We start from the raw sequence: 18,577 nt of genomic DNA, 5'->3' as shown, positions 1-18,577 counted from the left end.
CGTGTTCTGTCAGTGATTTCCACAGATCATTGTTAGGAGATGGTCTGGAAATTAATTTTCATTTGAGCAGAGTACATGGAATATGAATGACACATGGAGAGCAAAAAACGGACACTTGGACTAAACACGGATTCTCCACCGACGTTGTCACAAATGAACCATCTTGTCACGGATGTGACGGATCACGGACACACACACATGTGAAAGAGGCCTTACAAATACAACGTTGGTGGTTGTCCACCAGAAATCCAGATTTTATTATTATATATTTTTTTTTTTATCAAGTTTTAATAAAAAGATGTTTGATTTGTTCGACTTGGATTTTCATAAAATCACCATAATTTTTTCTGCCATATATGCCTGTATGTAGTACATTTGAAAAAGAGAGAGCTATGACATATCAATAAGGCTACTTTCACATCTGTGTTTTTCCTTTCCGGTATTGAGATCTGACATAGGATCTCAATACCGGAGGAAAACGGTTCCGTTTTGTCCCCATTCATTGTCAATGGGGACAAAACTGAACGGAATGGGGTACACCAGAATGCATTCCGTTCCATTTGGTAGCGTTCCCAAGATGGACAGAAAACCACTGCAAGCAGTGTTTTTTGTGTGTCATGGGATGTGGAGCAATAGTCCTCTAACGGGACTCGTTTCGGCACATATTGTCTTCCTCAGCCATATCACAAATGACAATACATTTCATTTTAAAGGTATCCAATCATATCACATGCATCACGTGATAAAATTAAATGTATTGTCATATGTGATATGGCTGAGGAAGGCAATATATGCCGAAACGCGTCCCGTTAGAGGACTATTGTTTGATAAATAAAGATACAAGATTTAAGCAAGCAAGGCAGCTGGGAATTCTTTGAATTGGAATTTGCATGCGGATCCCTCCCCTTTTCCCATGCAGCCGAAACAGGAACGTGAGCTGTTGATTTGGATTACTGGAGATGTGGAGCAAGATGGATCAAGACAATGTAAGTCAATAATGCCGGATCCATTTTCTCGCCCTTACTTTGCCCTTACTGATAATATGTCCTCCATTTACAAAGTGCATAGTCTATAATACAATTAAAAGTTGACCAGTCCAGTATAAATGGAAAATGGTCCAAAGAAATCCAAGTTCAGCACTAATGGTGGTCATAGCAGGTTGGGACTATATTGTAAGTTTTGCATCGTATTATACTTTAGCATTCTTATGTACCAAGCAGTAATGTTGATCTTCTCATACCCTCTTAAGTACAATGTGTTGATTAACAGGATAAATTGCAATGAGTGATATAAATAAAATATGTACATTGGTTGGTTATACTATATGTAGGAACCAATACTATGCACATACTGTAGAACTGTCTGTGTGGCCCTGGAGATGTAAAGTGGTCTTCAACTTGGGCCACTTTTTTACCCTACAAATGTGTCACCTCATCGGCATAATTAAAGGCATCCATAGCATTTACCTCTATAGCATGGACATATTTTTCTGCTTAGGTCAGTGCGTAAATTTGCAGGTATTGAGTAGCATAGTCCAAGGGGCAGCTTGTGTTCATTCAAAAAATGAACATTCTTCCATCTATGGCCACAAACCTGTAAGAAAAATACATTTAAGGTACTGAAAAGGGATTTTCAAGTCAGGAAGTAAAGCTTCCTGTTTCTTTCTTTCAGCAGCAAAATATATCATGTCCATATATTGTAACCCTGCTCTTGTACTAGTAATCTTCCTGCGAGCAGATCTCCAGGAGAAGTTCTTGAGAACTTCCCTATTGTCTAAAAATGCACAGTCTCAGTTCAAGTTAATGCCAGAGGTAAATTCCAAAGTATTAACACATAGGGGGCTCATTTTAGGAAACTGCATTGACAAATATACTCATAGGACCCCTCAAACAAATGCAGTTACTTACATGGTATGTACCAGTATGTACATATACAGTGGTCCCTCAAGATACAGTATTAATTGGTTCCAGGGCGACCATTGTATGTAGAAACCATTGTAAGTTGCGTAATTAGTTCCAAAGCCCCAAAATGTCATTCAAGATAAGAGAAAATTAAGATTTAAGTAAAATAAGCAGATAACTAAGACAGATAAAACAAATCCTTACATATAACAGTCAGGGATAGCTGCTAACTAACAACTAATACATCTATTTTACCACAGAAGTGACCCTGATTGGTTGGATATGAATCTGAGACATTGTATGTTGGATCTGGTTTCAACTTACGATGGGTCAGAAAAGACCATTGTATGTTGAAAATAGTGTATCCCGAGGCCATTGTATCTTGAGGGATCGCTGTACTTTGTACTCTGTTCACCCATCAAGCATGTAATCACCGACCAATTCAGAATTACATACAAATAAAAAAAAAATGGCATAGATATCATGAAAAGCAATATTTGTACCAACCAATAGATTTCCATCTTTTGTTGGCTGTCTTGAGAGGCTGACCCCCATCCACTGGTTATCTTGTTCTGCTATACATGTCCGTCCACATTTTCGACCATTTGGTTCACCTGAAAGCAAAAGAAAGGAGAAAAAAACGTAAGGCTTAGACTAACATGTGCATTACTTCAGCTGATGAAGGGGTTGCCGAATGTCAGACCCCCACCGATCAGATATTAACGGACATTGAGAATTTGTAGATCATAAAGTATATTATTTTAACCAACTTAGAGCACAACGTGTTCTTATGTTTGGCGGTATTAAAGGAGTTTTCCAAGTGTTTTATACTGATTAAACTATCCCCAGGATAGGTCATCAGTATCAGATCAGTGGAGGGTCCTACTCCTCTGCCAATCAGCTGTGTGAAGAGACTGGAATGCTGTGGCCTCCTTGCAGCTACGCTAGGCTAGTGACATTGGTCACGTGGCCTAGGAGCAATGCAGTCCCATGCAAGTGAATGGGGCTGAGATGCGGTTCCAAGCAAAGCTGCTATCCAGTGCACGGCTCCTCCTCAAAACAGCTGTGGACCCCACCGATCCTGAGCATAGGCCAATTTTGAGTATAGGCCATCAGTATACAACACTCAGAAAACCCCTTTAAGTTGTGAGTTCTAAACCAATTATACATGGTTAGAAACGGTTGGGGTCATTTATCAAACTGGTGTAAAGTAAAACTGGTTAATTTGCCCCTAGCAACCAATCAGATTGCACCTTTCATTTTCCAAATGAGCTGTCAAAAATGAAAGATGGAATCTCAGTTTTTTGTTTTTTTTTGCGGACCCATTGAAATGAATGGTTCCGGATACGGTTCGCAAAAAAACCTAAACAGACTCTGAAAGAAAATACATTTGTGTACAACCTATGACAGGGATCAGCAACCTGCGGCACTCCAGCTGCTGTGAAACTACAACTCCCAGCATGCACACTTACTCGGCAGTTCTTGCAACTCCCTGACCTATGATATATCTGGAACTACTTCAGTTTCTACTCTGAATCATATTGACATTTTGGAAATTCTTAGAAAGTAATGGGTGTGGTATCGCGAGCCATACATATGTCCCCACTGTACCATGGGCGTTATATGCACCTATATCTATTATGTCCGGCAAGAGTAGGAATGTAGTCTTTTCTGAAGAGTAGGAATACATCTACAGCTTTGTAGGGGACTTCACAGACTTTTGTGGATCACTTCTGACAATAAGGTTTTTCTAGCTGGGCAGTAGTTGTATGGAGGGTTTGGGAAGCAGGTAAATGCCTATGTGAGCTATGGTTAGGGATGAGCGAACTCGAACTGTATAGTTCGGGTTCGTACCGAATTTTGGGGTGTCCGTGACACGGACCCGAACCCGGACATTTTCGTAAAAGTCCGGGTTCGGGTTCGGTGTTCGTCGCTTTCTTCGCGCTTTTGTGACGCTTTCTTGGCGCTTTTTGAAAGGCTGCAAAGCAGCCAATCAACAAGCGTCATACTACTTGCCCCAAGAGGCCATCACAGCCATGCCTACTATTGGCATGGCTGTGATTGGCCAGAGCACCATGTGACCCAGCCTCTATTTAAGCTGGAGTCACATAGCGCCGCCCGTCACTCTGCTCTGATTAGCGTAGGGAGAGGTTGCGGCTGCGACAGTAGGGCGAGATTAGGCAGATTAACTCCTCCAAAGGACTTGATTAACTGATCGATCTGCAGCTGTGGATCATTGAGCTGCTGATCCTCAATTGCTCACTGTTTTTAGGCTGCACAGACCGTTTGTCAGTCTCATTTTTCTGGGGTGATCGGCGGCCATTTTGTGTCTTGTGGTGCGCCAGCACAAGCTGCGACCAAGTGCATTTAACCCTCAATGGTGTGGTTGTTTTTTGGCTAAAGCCTACATCAGGGTGAAGCTGTCACACCAAGTGCATTTAACCAGCAATAGTCTGTTCATTTTTTGGCCATATACAAAATCAGGGGCAAGCTGCGCCTGTCACCAAGTGCATTTAACCCTCAATGGTGTGGTTGTTTTTTGGCTAAAGCCTACATCAGGGTGAAGCTGTCACACCAAGTGCATTTAACCAGCAATAGTCTGTTTATTTTTTGGCCATATACTACATCAGGGGCAAGCTGCGCCTGTCACCAAGTGCATTTAACCCTCAATGGTGTGGTTGTTTTTTGGCTAAAGCCTACATCAGGGTGAAGCTGTCACACCAAGTGCATTTAACCAGCAATAGTCTGTTCATTTTTTGGCCATATACAAAATCAGGGGCAAGCTGCGCCTGTCACCAAGTGCATTTAACCCTCAATGGTGTGGTTGTTTTTTGGCTAAAGCCTACATCAGGGTGAAGCTGTCACACCAAGTGCATTTAACCAGCAATAGTCTGTTTATTTTTTGGCCATATCCCAGTCTAATTCTGTCACTAAATCCATACCGGTCACCCAGCGCCTAAATACTAGGCCTCAAATTTATATCCAGCTAAATCTGTCCCTAGTGCTGTAGCTGGGCGAGTTATTTAGTGTCCGTTCAAGCACATTTCTTGTTCTGGGTTGAAATACAATTCCCAATTTAGCAATTTCATAATTTAGTGGTTCCTGCTATATCAGAGCTATTTGAAATCTATCCCAAAAAGGGTATATAATATTGAAGGTGCACATTGGGTCATTCAGAATAACTTCACACACACCCGCTACTGTGTATTTCCAAGTCTAATTCTGTCACTAAACCCATACCTGTCACCCAGCGCCTAAATACTAGGCCTCAAATTTAAATCCCTCTAAATCTCTCGTTACCCACCGCTGTACTGTTGTTGCTGGGCAAGATATTTAGTGTCCGTCAAAGCACATTTTTTGTTCTGGGTTGAAGTACAATTCCCAATTTAGCAATTTCATAATTTAGTGGTTTCTGCTATATCAGAGCTATTTGAAATCTATCCCTAAAAGGGTATATAATATTGAAGGTGCACATAGGGTCATTCAGAATAACTTCACACACACCCGCTACTGTGTATTTCCAAGTCTAATTCTGTCACTAAATCCATACCGGTGACCCAGCGCCTAAATACTAGGCCTCAAATTTAATTCCCTCTAAATCTCTCGTTACCCACCGCTGTACTGTTGTTGCTGGGCAAGATATTTAGTGTCCGTCAAAGCACATTTTTTGTTCTGGGTTGAAGTACAATTCTCAATTTAGCAATTTCATAATTTAGTGGTTTCTGCTATATCAGAGCTATTTGAAATCTATCCCTAAAAGGGTATATAATATTGAAGGTGCACATAGGGTCATTCAGAATAACTTCACACACACGCTTCTGTGCATTTCCAAGTCTAATTCTGTCACTAAATCCATACCGGTGACCCAGCGCCTAAATACTAGGCCTCAAATTTAATTCCCTCTAAATCTCTCGTTACCCACCGCTGTACTGTTGTTGCTGGGCAAGATATTTAGTGTCCGTCAAAGCACATTTTTTGTTCTGGGTTGAAGTACAATTCTCAATTTAGCAATTTCATAATTTAGTGGTTTCTGCTATATCAGAGCTATTTGAAATCTATCCCTAAAAGGGTATATAATATTGAAGGTGCACATAGGGTCATTCAGAATAACTTCACACACACGCTTCTGTGCATTTCCAAGTCTAATTCTGTCACTAAATCCATACCGGTGACCCAGCGCCTAAATACTAGGCCTCAAATTTAATTCCCTCTAAATCTCTCGTTACCCACCGCTGTACTGTTGTTGCTGGGCAAGATATTTAGTGTCCGTCAAAGCACATTTTTTGTTCTGGGTTGAAGTACAATTCCCAATTTAGCAATTTCATAATTTAGTGGTTTCTGCTATATCAGAGCTATTTGAAATCTATCCATAAAAGGGTATATAATATTGAAGGTGCACATAGGGTCATTCAGAATAACTTCACACACACGCTTCTGTGCATTTCCAAGTCTAATTCTGTCACTAAATCCATACCGGTGACCCAGCGCCTAAATACTAGGCCTCAAATTTAAATCCCTCTAAATCTCTCGTTACCCACCGCTGTACTGTTGTTGCTGGGCAAGATATTTAGTGTCCGTCAAAGCACATTTTTTGTTCTGGGTTGAAGTACAATTCCCAATTTAGCAATTTCATAATTTAGTGGTTTCTGCTATATCAGAGCTATTTGAAATCTATCCCTAAAAGGGTATATAATATTGAAGGTGCACATAGGGTCATTCAGAATAACTTCACACACACCCGCTACTGTGTATTTCCAAGTCTAATTCTGTCACTAAATCCATACCGGTGACCCAGCGCCTAAATACTAGGCCTCAAATTTAATTCCCTCTAAATCTCTCGTTACCCACCGCTGTACTGTTGTTGCTGGGCAAGATATTTAGTGTCCGTCAAAGCACATTTTTTGTTCTGGGTTGAAGTACAATTCCCAATTTAGCAATTTCATAATTTAGTGGTTTCTGCTATATCAGAGCTATTTGAAATCTATCCCTAAAAGGGTATATAATATTGAAGGTGCACATAGGGTCATTCAGAATAACTTCACACACACCCGCTACTGTGTATTTCCAAGTCTAATTCTGTCACTAAATCCATACCGGTGACCCAGCGCCTAAATACTAGGCCTCAAATTTAATTCCCTCTAAATCTCTCGTTACCCACCGCTGTACTGTTGTTGCTGGGCAAGATATTTAGTGTCCGTCAAAGCACATTTTTTGTTCTGGGTTGAAGTACAATTCTCAATTTAGCAATTTCATAATTTAGTGGTTTCTGCTATATCAGAGCTATTTGAAATCTATCCCTAAAAGGGTATATAATATTGAAGGTGCACATAGGGTCATTCAGAATAACTTCACACACACGCTTCTGTGCATTTCCAAGTCTAATTCTGTCACTAAATCCATACCGGTGACCCAGCGCCTAAATACTAGGCCTCAAATTTAAATCCCTCTAAATCTCTCGTTACCCACCGCTGTACTGTTGTTGCTGGGCAAGATATTTAGTGTCCGTCAAAGCACATTTTTTGTTCTGGGTTGAAGTACAATTCTCAATTTAGCAATTTCATAATTTAGTGGTTTCTGCTATATCAGAGCTATTTGAAATCTATCCCTAAAAGGGTATATAATATTGAAGGTGCACATAGGGTCATTCAGAATAACTTCACACACACGCTTCTGTGCATTTCCAAGTCTAATTCTGTCACTAAATCCATACCGGTGACCCAGCGCCTAAATACTAGGCCTCAAATTTAATTCCCTCTAAATCTCTCGTTACCCACCGCTGTACTGTTGTTGCTGGGCAAGATATTTAGTGTCCGTCAAAGCACATTTTTTGTTCTGGGTTGAAGTACAATTCTCAATTTAGCAATTTCATAATTTAGTGGTTTCTGCTATATCAGAGCTATTTGAAATCTATCCATAAAAGGGTATATAATATTGAAGGTGCACATAGGGTCATTCAGAATAACTTCACACACACGCTTCTGTGCATTTCCAAGTCTAATTCTGTCACTAAATCCATACCGGTGACCCAGCGCCTAAATACTAGGCCTCAAATTTAATTCCCTCTAAATCTCTCGTTACCCACCGCTGTACTGTTGTTGCTGGGCAAGATATTTAGTGTCCGTCAAAGCACATTTTTTGTTCTGGGTTGAAGTACAATTCCCAATTTAGCAATTTCATAATTTAGTGGTTTCTGCTATATCAGAGCTATTTGAAATCTATCCATAAAAGGGTATATAATATTGAAGGTGCACATAGGGTCATTCAGAATAACTTCACACACACGCTTCTGTGCATTTCCAAGTCTAATTCTGTCACTAAATCCATACCGGTGACCCAGCGCCTAAATACTAGGCCTCAAATTTAAATCCCTCTAAATCTCTCGTTACCCACCGCTGTACTGTTGTTGCTGGGCAAGATATTTAGTGTCCGTCAAAGCACATTTTTTGTTCTGGGTTGAAGTACAATTCCCAATTTAGCAATTTCATAATTTAGTGGTTTCTGCTATATCAGAGCTATTTGAAATCTATCCCTAAAAGGGTATATAATATTGAAGGTGCACATAGGGTCATTCAGAATAACTTCACACACACCGCTACTGTGTATTTCCAAGTCTAATTCTGTCACTAAATCCATACCGGTGACCCAGCGCCTAAATACTAGGCCTCAAATTTAATTCCCTCTAAATCTCTCGTTACCCACCGCTGTACTGTTGTTGCTGGGCAAGATATTTAGTGTCCGTCAAAGCACATTTTTTGTTCTGGGTTGAAGTACAATTCTCAATTTAGCAATTTCATAATTTAGTGGTTTCTGCTATATCAGAGCTATTTGAAATCTATCCCTAAAAGGGTATATAATATTGAAGGTGCACATAGGGTCATTCAGAATAACTTCACACACACGCTTCTGTGCATTTCCAAGTCTAATTCTGTCACTAAATCCATACCGGTGACCCAGCGCCTAAATACTAGGCCTCAAATTTAATTCCCTCTAAATCTCTCGTTACCCACCGCTGTACTGTTGTTGCTGGGCAAGATATTTAGTGTCCGTCAAAGCACATTTTTTGTTCTGGGTTGAAGTACAATTCCCAATTTAGCAATTTCATAATTTAGTGGTTTCTGCTATATCAGAGCTATTTGAAATCTATCCATAAAAGGGTATATAATATTGAAGGTGCACATAGGGTCATTCAGAATAACTTCACACACACGCTTCTGTGCATTTCCAAGTCTAATTCTGTCACTAAATCCATACCGGTGACCCAGCGCCTAAATACTAGGCCTCAAATTTAAATCCCTCTAAATCTCTCGTTACCCACCGCTGTACTGTTGTTGCTGGGCAAGATATTTAGTGTCCGTCAAAGCACATTTTTTGTTCTGGGTTGAAGTACAATTCCCAATTTAGCAATTTCATAATTTAGTGGTTTCTGCTATATCAGAGCTATTTGAAATCTATCCCTAAAAGGGTATATAATATTGAAGGTGCACATAGGGTCATTCAGAATAACTTCACACACACCCGCTACTGTGTATTTCCAAGTCTAATTCTGTCACTAAATCCATACCGGTGACCCAGCGCCTAAATACTAGGCCTCAAATTTAATTCCCTCTAAATCTCTCGTTACCCACCGCTGTACTGTTGTTGCTGGGCAAGATATTTAGTGTCCGTCAAAGCACATTTTTTGTTCTGGGTTGAAGTACAATTCTCAATTTAGCAATTTCATAATTTAGTGGTTTCTGCTATATCAGAGCTATTTGAAATCTATCCCTAAAAGGGTATATAATATTGAAGGTGCACATAGGGTCATTCAGAATAACTTCACACACACGCTTCTGTGCATTTCCAAGTCTAATTCTGTCACTAAATCCATACCGGTGACCCAGCGCCTAAATACTAGGCCTCAAATTTAAATCCCTCTAAATCTCTCGTTACCCACCGCTGTACTGTTGTTGCTGGGCAAGATATTTAGTGTCCGTCAAAGCACATTTTTTGTTCTGGGTTGAAGTACAATTCTCAATTTAGCAATTTCATAATTTAGTGGTTTCTGCTATATCAGAGCTATTTGAAATCTATCCCTAAAAGGGTATATAATATTGAAGGTGCACATAGGGTCATTCAGAATAACTTCACACACACGCTTCTGTGCATTTCCAAGTCTAATTCTGTCACTAAATCCATACCGGTGACCCAGCGCCTAAATACTAGGCCTCAAATTTAATTCCCTCTAAATCTCTCGTTACCCACCGCTGTACTGTTGTTGCTGGGCAAGATATTTAGTGTCCGTCAAAGCACATTTTTTGTTCTGGGTTGAAGTACAATTCCCAATTTAGCAATTTCATAATTTAGTGGTTTCTGCTATATCAGAGCTATTTGAAATCTATCCATAAAAGGGTATATAATATTGAAGGTGCACATAGGGTCATTCAGAATAACTTCACACACACGCTTCTGTGCATTTCCAAGTCTAATTCTGTCACTAAATCCATACCGGTGACCCAGCGCCTAAATACTAGGCCTCAAATTTAAATCCCTCTAAATCTCTCGTTACCCACCGCTGTACTGTTGTTGCTGGGCAAGATATTTAGTGTCCGTCAAAGCACATTTTTTGTTCTGGGTTGAAGTACAATTCCCAATTTAGCAATTTCATAATTTAGTGGTTTCTGCTATATCAGAGCTATTTGAAATCTATCCCTAAAAGGGTATATAATATTGAAGGTGCACATAGGGTCATTCAGAATAACTTCACACACACCCGCTACTGTGTATTTCCAAGTCTAATTCTGTCACTAAATCCATACCGGTGACCCAGCGCCTAAATACTAGGCCTCAAATTTAATTCCCTCTAAATCTCTCGTTACCCACCGCTGTACTGTTGTTGCTGGGCAAGATATTTAGTGTCCGTCAAAGCACATTTTTTGTTCTGGGTTGAAGTACAATTCCCAATTTAGCAATTTCATAATTTAGTGGTTTCTGCTATATCAGAGCTATTTGAAATCTATCCCTAAAAGGGTATATAATATTGAAGGTGCACATAGGGTCATTCAGAATAACTTCACACACACGCTTCTGTGCATTTCCAAGTCTAATTCTGTCACTAAATCCATACCGGTGACCCAGCGCCTAAATACTAGGCCTCAAATTTAATTCCCTCTAAATCTCTCGTTACCCACCGCTGTACTGTTGTTGCTGGGCAAGATATTTAGTGTCCGTCAAAGCACATTTTTTGTTCTGGGTTGAAGTACAATTCCCAATTTAGCAATTTCATAATTTAGTGGTTTCTGCTATATCAGAGCTATTTGAAATCTATCCCTAAAAGGGTATATAATATTGAAGGTGCACATAGGGTCATTCAGAATAACTTCACACACACGCTTCTGTGCATTTCCAAGTCTAATTCTGTCACTAAATCCATACCGGTGACCCAGCGCCTAAATACTAGGCCTCAAATTTAAATCCCTCTAAATCTCTCGTTACCCACCGCTGTACTGTTGTTGCTGGGCAAGATATTTAGTGTCCGTCAAAGCACATTTTTTGTTCTGGGTTGAAGTACAATTCCCAATTTAGCAATTTCATAATTTAGTGGTTTCTGCTATATCAGAGCTATTTGAAATCTATCCCTAAAAGGGTATATAATATTGAAGGTGCACATAGGGTCATTCAGAATAACTTCACACACACCCGCTACTGTGTATTTCCAAGTCTAATTCTGTCACTAAATCCATACCGGTGACCCAGCGCCTAAATACTAGGCCTCAAATTTAATTCCCTCTAAATCTCTCGTTACCCACCGCTGTACTGTTGTTGCTGGGCAAGATATTTAGTGTCCGTCAAAGCACATTTTTTGTTCTGGGTTGAAGTACAATTCCCAATTTAGCAATTTCATAATTTAGTGGTTTCTGCTATATCAGAGCTATTTGAAATCTATCCCTAAAAGGGTATATAATATTGAAGGTGCACATAGGGTCATTCAGAATAACTTCACACACACGCTTCTGTGCATTTCCAAGTCTAATTCTGTCACTAAATCCATACCGGTGACCCAGCGCCTAAATACTAGGCCTCAAATTTAAATCCCTCTAAATCTCTCGTTACCCACCGCTGTACTGTTGTTGCTGGGCAAGATATTTAGTGTCCGTCAAAGCACATTTTTTGTTCTGGGTTGAAGTACAATTCCCAATTTAGCAATTTCATAATTTAGTGGTTTCTGCTATATCAGAGCTATTTGAAATCTATCCCTAAAAGGGTATATAATATTGAAGGTGCACATAGGGTCATTCAGAATAACTTCACACACACGCTTCTGTGCATTTCCAAGTCTAATTCTGTCACTAAATCCATACCGGTGACCCAGCGCCTAAATACTAGGCCTCAAATTTAATTCCCTCTAAATCTCTCGTTACCCACCGCTGTACTGTTGTTGCTGGGCAAGATATTTAGTGTCCGTCAAAGCACATTTTTTGTTCTGGGTTGAAGTACAATTCCCAATTTAGCAATTTCATAATTTAGTGGTTTCTGCTATATCAGAGCTATTTGAAATCTATCCATAAAAGGGTATATAATATTGAAGGTGCACATAGGGTCATTCAGAATAACTTCACACACACCCGCTACTGTGTATTTCCAAGTCTAATTCTGTCACTAAACCCATACCTGTCACCCAGCGCCTAAATACTAGGCCTCAAATTTAAATCCCTCTAAATCTCTCGTTACCGTTGTCCTGTTGTAGCTGGGAAAGTTATTTAGTGCCCGTCAAAGCACATTTTTTGTTCTGGGTTGAAGTACAATTCCCAATTTAGCAATTTCATAATTTAGTGGTTCCTGCTATATCAGAGCTATTTGAAATCTATCCCAAAAAGGGTATATAATATTCAAGGTGCACATTGGGTCATTCAGAATAACTTCACACACACGCTTCTGTGCATTTCCAAGTCTAATTCTGTCACTAAATCCATACCGGTCACCCAGCGCCTAAATACTAGGCCTCAAATTTATATCCCGCTGAATTTGAATACAATACATTGGGCCAAATAATATATTTGTTGTTGTGGTGAACCATAACAATGAGAAAAACATCTAGTAAGGGACGCGGACGTGGACATGGTCGTGGTGGTGTTAGTGGACCCTCTGGTGCTGGGAGAGGACGTGGCCGTTCTGCCACATCCACACGTCCTAGTGTACCAACTACCTCAGGTCCCAGTAGCCGCCAGAATTTACAGCGATATATGGTGGGGCCCAATGCCGTTCTAAGGATGGTAAGGCCTGAGCAGGTACAGGCATTAGTCAATTGGGTGGCCGACAGTGGATCCAGCACGTTCACATTATCTCCCACCCAGTCTTCTGCAGAAAGCGCACAGATGGCGCCTGAAAACCAACCCCATCAGTCTGTCACATCACCCCCATGCATACCAGGGAAACTGTCTCAGCCTCAAGTTATGCAGCAGTCTCTTATGCTGTTTGAAGACTCCGCTGGCAGGGTTTCCCAAGGGCATCCACCTAGCCCTTCCCCAGCGGTGAAAGACATAGAATGCACTGACGCACAACCACTTATGTTTCCTGATGATGAGGACATGGGAATACCACCTCAGCATGTCTCTGATGATGACAAAACACAGGTGCCAACTGCTGCGTCTTTCTGCAGTGTGCAGACTGAACAGGAGGTCAGGGATCAAGACTGGGTGGAAGACGATGCAGGGGACGATGAGGTCCTAGACCCCACATGGAATGAAGGTCGTGCCACTGACTTTCACAGTTCGGAGGAAGAGGCAGTGGTGAGACCGAGCCAACAGCGTAGCAAAAGAGGGAGCAGTGGGCAAAAGCAGAACACCCGCCGCCAAGAGACTCCGCCTGCTACTGACCGCCGCCATCTGGGACCGAGCACCCCAAAGGCAGCTTCAAGGAGTTCCCTGGCATGGCACTTCTTCAAACAATGTGCTGACGACAAGACCCGAGTGGTTTGCACGCTGTGCCATCAGAGCCTGAAGCGAGGCATTAACGTTCTGAACCTGAGCACAACCTGCATGACCAGGCACCTGCATGCAAAGCATGAACTGCAGTGGAGTAAACACCTTAAAACCAAGGAAGTCACTCAGGCTCCCCCTGCTACCTCTTCTGCTGCTGCCGCCTCGGCCTATTCTGCTGCTGCCGCCTCGGCCTCTTCCTCCGCCTCTGGAGGAACGTTGGCACCTGCCGCCCAGCAAACAGGGGATGTACCACCAACACCACCACCACCACCTCCGTCACCAAGCGTCTCAACCATGTCACACGCCAGCGTTCAGCTCTCCATCTCACAAACATTTGAGAGAAAGCGTAAATTCCCACCTAGCCACCCTCGATCCCTGGCCCTGAATGCCAGCATTTCTAAACTACTGGCCTATGAAATGCTGTCATTCAGGCTGGTGGACACAGACAGCTTCAAACAGCTCATGTCGCTTGCTGTCCCACAGTATGTTGTTCCCAGCCGGCACTACTTCTCCAAGAGAGCCGTGCCTTCCCTGCACAACCAAGTATCCGATAAAATCAAGTGTGCACTGCGCAACGCCATCTGTGGCAAGGTCCACCTAACCACAGATACGTGGACCAGTAAGCACGGCCAGGGACGCTATATCTCCCTAACTGCACACTGGGTAAATGTAGTGGCAGCTGGGCCCCAGGCGGAGAGCTGTTTGGCGCACGTCCTTCCGCCGCCAAGGATCGCAGGGCAACATTCTTTGCCTCCTGTTGCCACCTCCTCCTTCTCGGCTTCCTCCTCCTCTTCTTCCACCTGCTCATCCAGTCAGCCACACACCTTCACCACCAACTTCAGCACAGCCCGGGGTAAACGTCAGCAGGCCATTCTGAAACTCATATGTTTGGGGGACAGGCCCCACACCGCACAGGAGTTGTGGCGGGGTATAGAACAACAGACCGACGAGTGGTTGCTGCCGGTGAGCCTCAAGCCCGGCCTGGTGGTGTGTGATAATGGGCGAAATCTCGTTGCAGCTCTGGGACTAGCCAATTTGACGCACATCCCTTGCTTGGCGCATGTGCTGAATTTGGTGGTGCAGAAGTTCATTCACAACTACCCCGACATGTCAGAGCTGCTGCATAAAGTGCGGGCCGTCTGTTCGCGCTTCCGGCGTTCACATCCTGCTGCTGCTCGCCTGTCTGCGCTACAGCGTAACTTCGGCCTTCCCGCTCACCGCCTCATATGCGACGTGCCCACCAGGTGGAACTCCACCTTGCACATGCTGGACAGACTGTGCGAGCAGCAGCAGGCCATAGTGGAGTTTCAGCTGCAGCACGCACGGGTCAGTCGCACTACAGAACAGCACCACTTCACCACCAATGACTGGGCCTCCATGCGAGACCTGTGTGCCCTGTTGCGCTGTTTCGAGTACTCCACCAACATGGCCAGTGGCGATGACACCGTTATCAGCGTTACAATACCACTTCTATGTCTCCTTGAGAAAACACTTAGGGCGATGATGGAAGAGGAGGTGGCCCAGGAGGAGGAGGAGGAGGAGGAGGAAGAGGGGTCATTTTTAGCACTTTCAGGCCAGTCTCTTCGAAGTGACTCAGAGGGAGGTTTTTGGCAACAGCAGAGGCCAGGTACAAATGTGGCCAGCCAGGGCCCACTACTGGAGGACGAGGAGGACGAGGATGAGGAGGAGGTGGAGGAGGATGAGGATGAAGCATGGTCACAGCGGGGTGGCACCCAACGCAGCTCGGGTCCATCACTGGTGCGTGGCTGGGGGGAAAGGCAGGACGATGACGATACGCCTCCCACAGAGGACAGCTTGTCCTTATCCCTGGGCAGCCTGGCACACATGAGCGACTACATGCTGCAGTGCCTGCGCAACGACAGCAGAGTTGCCCACATTTTAACCTGTGCGGACTACTGGGTTGCCACCCTGCTGGATCCACGCTACAAAGACAATGTGCCCACCTTACTTCCTGCACTGGAGCGTGATAGGAAGATGCGCGAGTACAAGCGCACGTTGGTAGACGCGCTACTGAGAGCATTCCCAAATGTCACAGGGGAACAAGTGGAAGCCCAAGGCCAAGGCAGAGGAGGAGCAAGAGGTCGCCAAGGCAGCTGTGTCACGGCCAGCTCCTCTGAGGGCAGGGTTAGCATGGCAGAGATGTGGAAAACTTTTGTCAACACGCCACAGCTAACTGCACCACCACCTGATACGCAACGTGTTAGCAGGAGGCAACATTTCACTAACATGGTGGAACAGTACGTGTGCACACCCCTCCACGTACTGACTGATGGTTCGGCCCCATTCAACTTCTGGGTCTCTAAATTGTCCACGTGGCCAGAGCTAGCCTTTTATGCCTTGGAGGTGCTGGCCTGCCCGGCAGCCAGCGTTTTGTCTGAACGTGTATTCAGCACGGCAGGGGGCGTCATTACAGACAAACGCAGCCGCCTGTCTACAGCCAATGTGGACAAGCTGACGTTCATAAAAATGAACCAGGCATGGATCCCACAGGACCTGTCCGTCCCTTGTCCAGATTAGACATTAACTACCTCCCCATAACCATATATTATTGGACTCCAGGGCACTTCCTCATTCAATCCTATTTTTATTTTCATTTTACCATTATATTGCGATGCTACCCAAAGTTGAATGAACCTCTCCTCTGCCTGTGTGCTAGGCCTAAATATATGCCAATGGACTGTTGCAGTGGTGGCTGACATGAAGCCTGATTCTCTGCTATGACATGCAGACTAATTCTCTGCTGACATGAAGCCAGATTGTCTGTTACGGGACCTCTCTCCTCTGCCTGGGTGCTGGGCCTAAATTTATGACAATGGACTGTTGCAGTGGTGGCTGACGTGAAGCCTGATTCTCTGCTATGACATGCAGACTGATTCTCTGCTGACATGAAGCCAGATCCTCTGTTACGGGACCTCTCTCCTCTGCCTGGGTGCTGGGCCTAAATTTATGACAATGGACTGTTGCAGTGGTGGCTGACGTGAAGCCTGATTCTCTGCTATGACATGCAGACTGATTCTCTGCTGTCATGAAGCCAGATTGTCTGTTACGGGACCTCTCTGCTCTGCCTGTGTGCTAGGCCTAAATATATGCCAATGGACTGTTGCAGTGGTGGGTGACGTGAAGCCTGATTCTCTGCTATGATATGAAGACTGATTCTCTGCTGACATGAAGCCAGATTGTCTGTTACGGGACCTTTCTCCTCTGCCTGGGTTCTGGGCCTAAATTTATGAAAATTGACTCTTACAGTGGTGGGTGACGTGAAGCCTGATTCTCTGCTATGATATGAAGACTGATTCTCTGCTGACGTGAAGCCAGATTGTCTGTTACGGGACCTTTCTCCTCTGCCTGGGTTCTGGGCCTAAATTTATGAAAATTGACTCTTACAGTGGTGGGTGACGTGAAGCCTGATTCTCTGCTATGATATGAAGACTGATTCTCTGCTGACATGAAGCCAGATTGTCTGTTACGGGACCTTTCTCCTCTGCCTGGGTTCTGGGCCTAAATTTATGAAAATTGACTCTTACAGTGGTGGGTGACGTGAAGCCTGATTCTCTGCTATGATATGAAGACTGATTCTCTGCTGACATGAAGCCAGATTGTCTGTTACGGGACCTTTCTCCTCTGCCTGGGTTCTGGGCCTAAATTTATGAAAATTGACTCTTACAGTGGTGGGTGACGTGAAGCCTGATTCTCTGCTATGATATGAAGACTGATTCTCTGCTGACATGAAGCCAGATTGTCTGTTACGGGACCTTTCTCCTCTGCCTGGGTTCTGGGCCTAAATTTATGAAAATTGACTCTTACAGTGGTGGGTGACGTGAAGCCTGATTCTCTGCTATGATATGAAGACTGATTCTCTGCTGACATGAAGCCAGATTGTCTGTTACGGGACCTTTCTCCTCTGCCTGGGTTCTGGGCCTAAATTTATGAAAATTGACTCTTACAGTGGTGGGTGACGTGAAGCCTGATTCTCTGCTATGATATGAAGACTGATTCTCTGCTGACATGAAGCCAGATTGTCTGTTACGGGACCTTTCTCCTCTGCCTGGGTTCTGGGCCTAAATTTATGAAAATTGACTCTTACAGTGGTGGGTGACGTGAAGCCTGATTCTCTGCTATGATATGAAGACTGATTCTCTGCTGACATGAAGCCAGATTGTCTGTTACGGGACCTTTCTCCTCTGCCTGGGTTCTGGGCCTAAATTTATGAAAATTGACTCTTACAGTGGTGGGTGACGTGAAGCCTGATTCTCTGCTATGATATGAAGACTGATTCTCTGCTGACATGAAGCCAGATTGTCTGTTACGGGACCTCTCTCCTCTGCCTGTGTGCTAGGCCTAAATATATGCCAATGGACTGTTGCAGTGGTGGCTGACGTGAAGCCTGATTCTCTGCTATGACATGCAGACTGATTCTCTGCTGACATGAAGCCAGATTCTCTGTTACGGGACCTCTCTCCTCTGCCTGTGTGTGTGCTGGGCCTAAATATATGCCAATGGACTGTTGCAGTGGTGGGTGACGTGAAGCCTGATTCTCTGCTATGATATGAAGACTGATTCTCTGCTGACATGAAGCCAGATTGTCTGTTACGGGACCTTTCTCCTCTGCCTGGGTTCTGGGCCTAAATTTATGAAAATTGACTCTTACAGTGGTGGGTGACGTGAAGCCTGATTCTCTGCTATGATATGAAGACTGAT

The 18,577-nt window shown here is 43.6% G+C and overlaps 1 protein-coding gene across 1 annotated transcript in view; it reads right to left on the bottom strand.

The window, feature by feature from the left end:
* Positions 1 to 18,577, bottom strand: part of ITGA4 (integrin subunit alpha 4) — a 171,181-nt gene that overhangs the window by 119,742 nt on the left and 32,862 nt on the right. Inside the window, exons 3-4 of the mRNA XM_044302593.1 lie at positions 2,409 to 2,515; positions 1,467 to 1,593 (exon numbers count right to left, since the gene is read on the bottom strand). Of these exons, the coding sequence (XP_044158528.1) occupies positions 1,467 to 1,593; positions 2,409 to 2,515 (234 nt within the window). The remainder of the gene's footprint in view (positions 1 to 1,466; positions 1,594 to 2,408; positions 2,516 to 18,577) is intronic.

Source organism: Bufo gargarizans, chromosome 8, assembly GCF_014858855.1.
Source record: "Bufo gargarizans isolate SCDJY-AF-19 chromosome 8, ASM1485885v1, whole genome shotgun sequence".
In the NCBI taxonomy this organism is placed as follows: Eukaryota; Metazoa; Chordata; class Amphibia; order Anura; family Bufonidae; genus Bufo; species Bufo gargarizans.
This window is presented reverse-complemented; position numbering and strand designations above follow the sequence as displayed.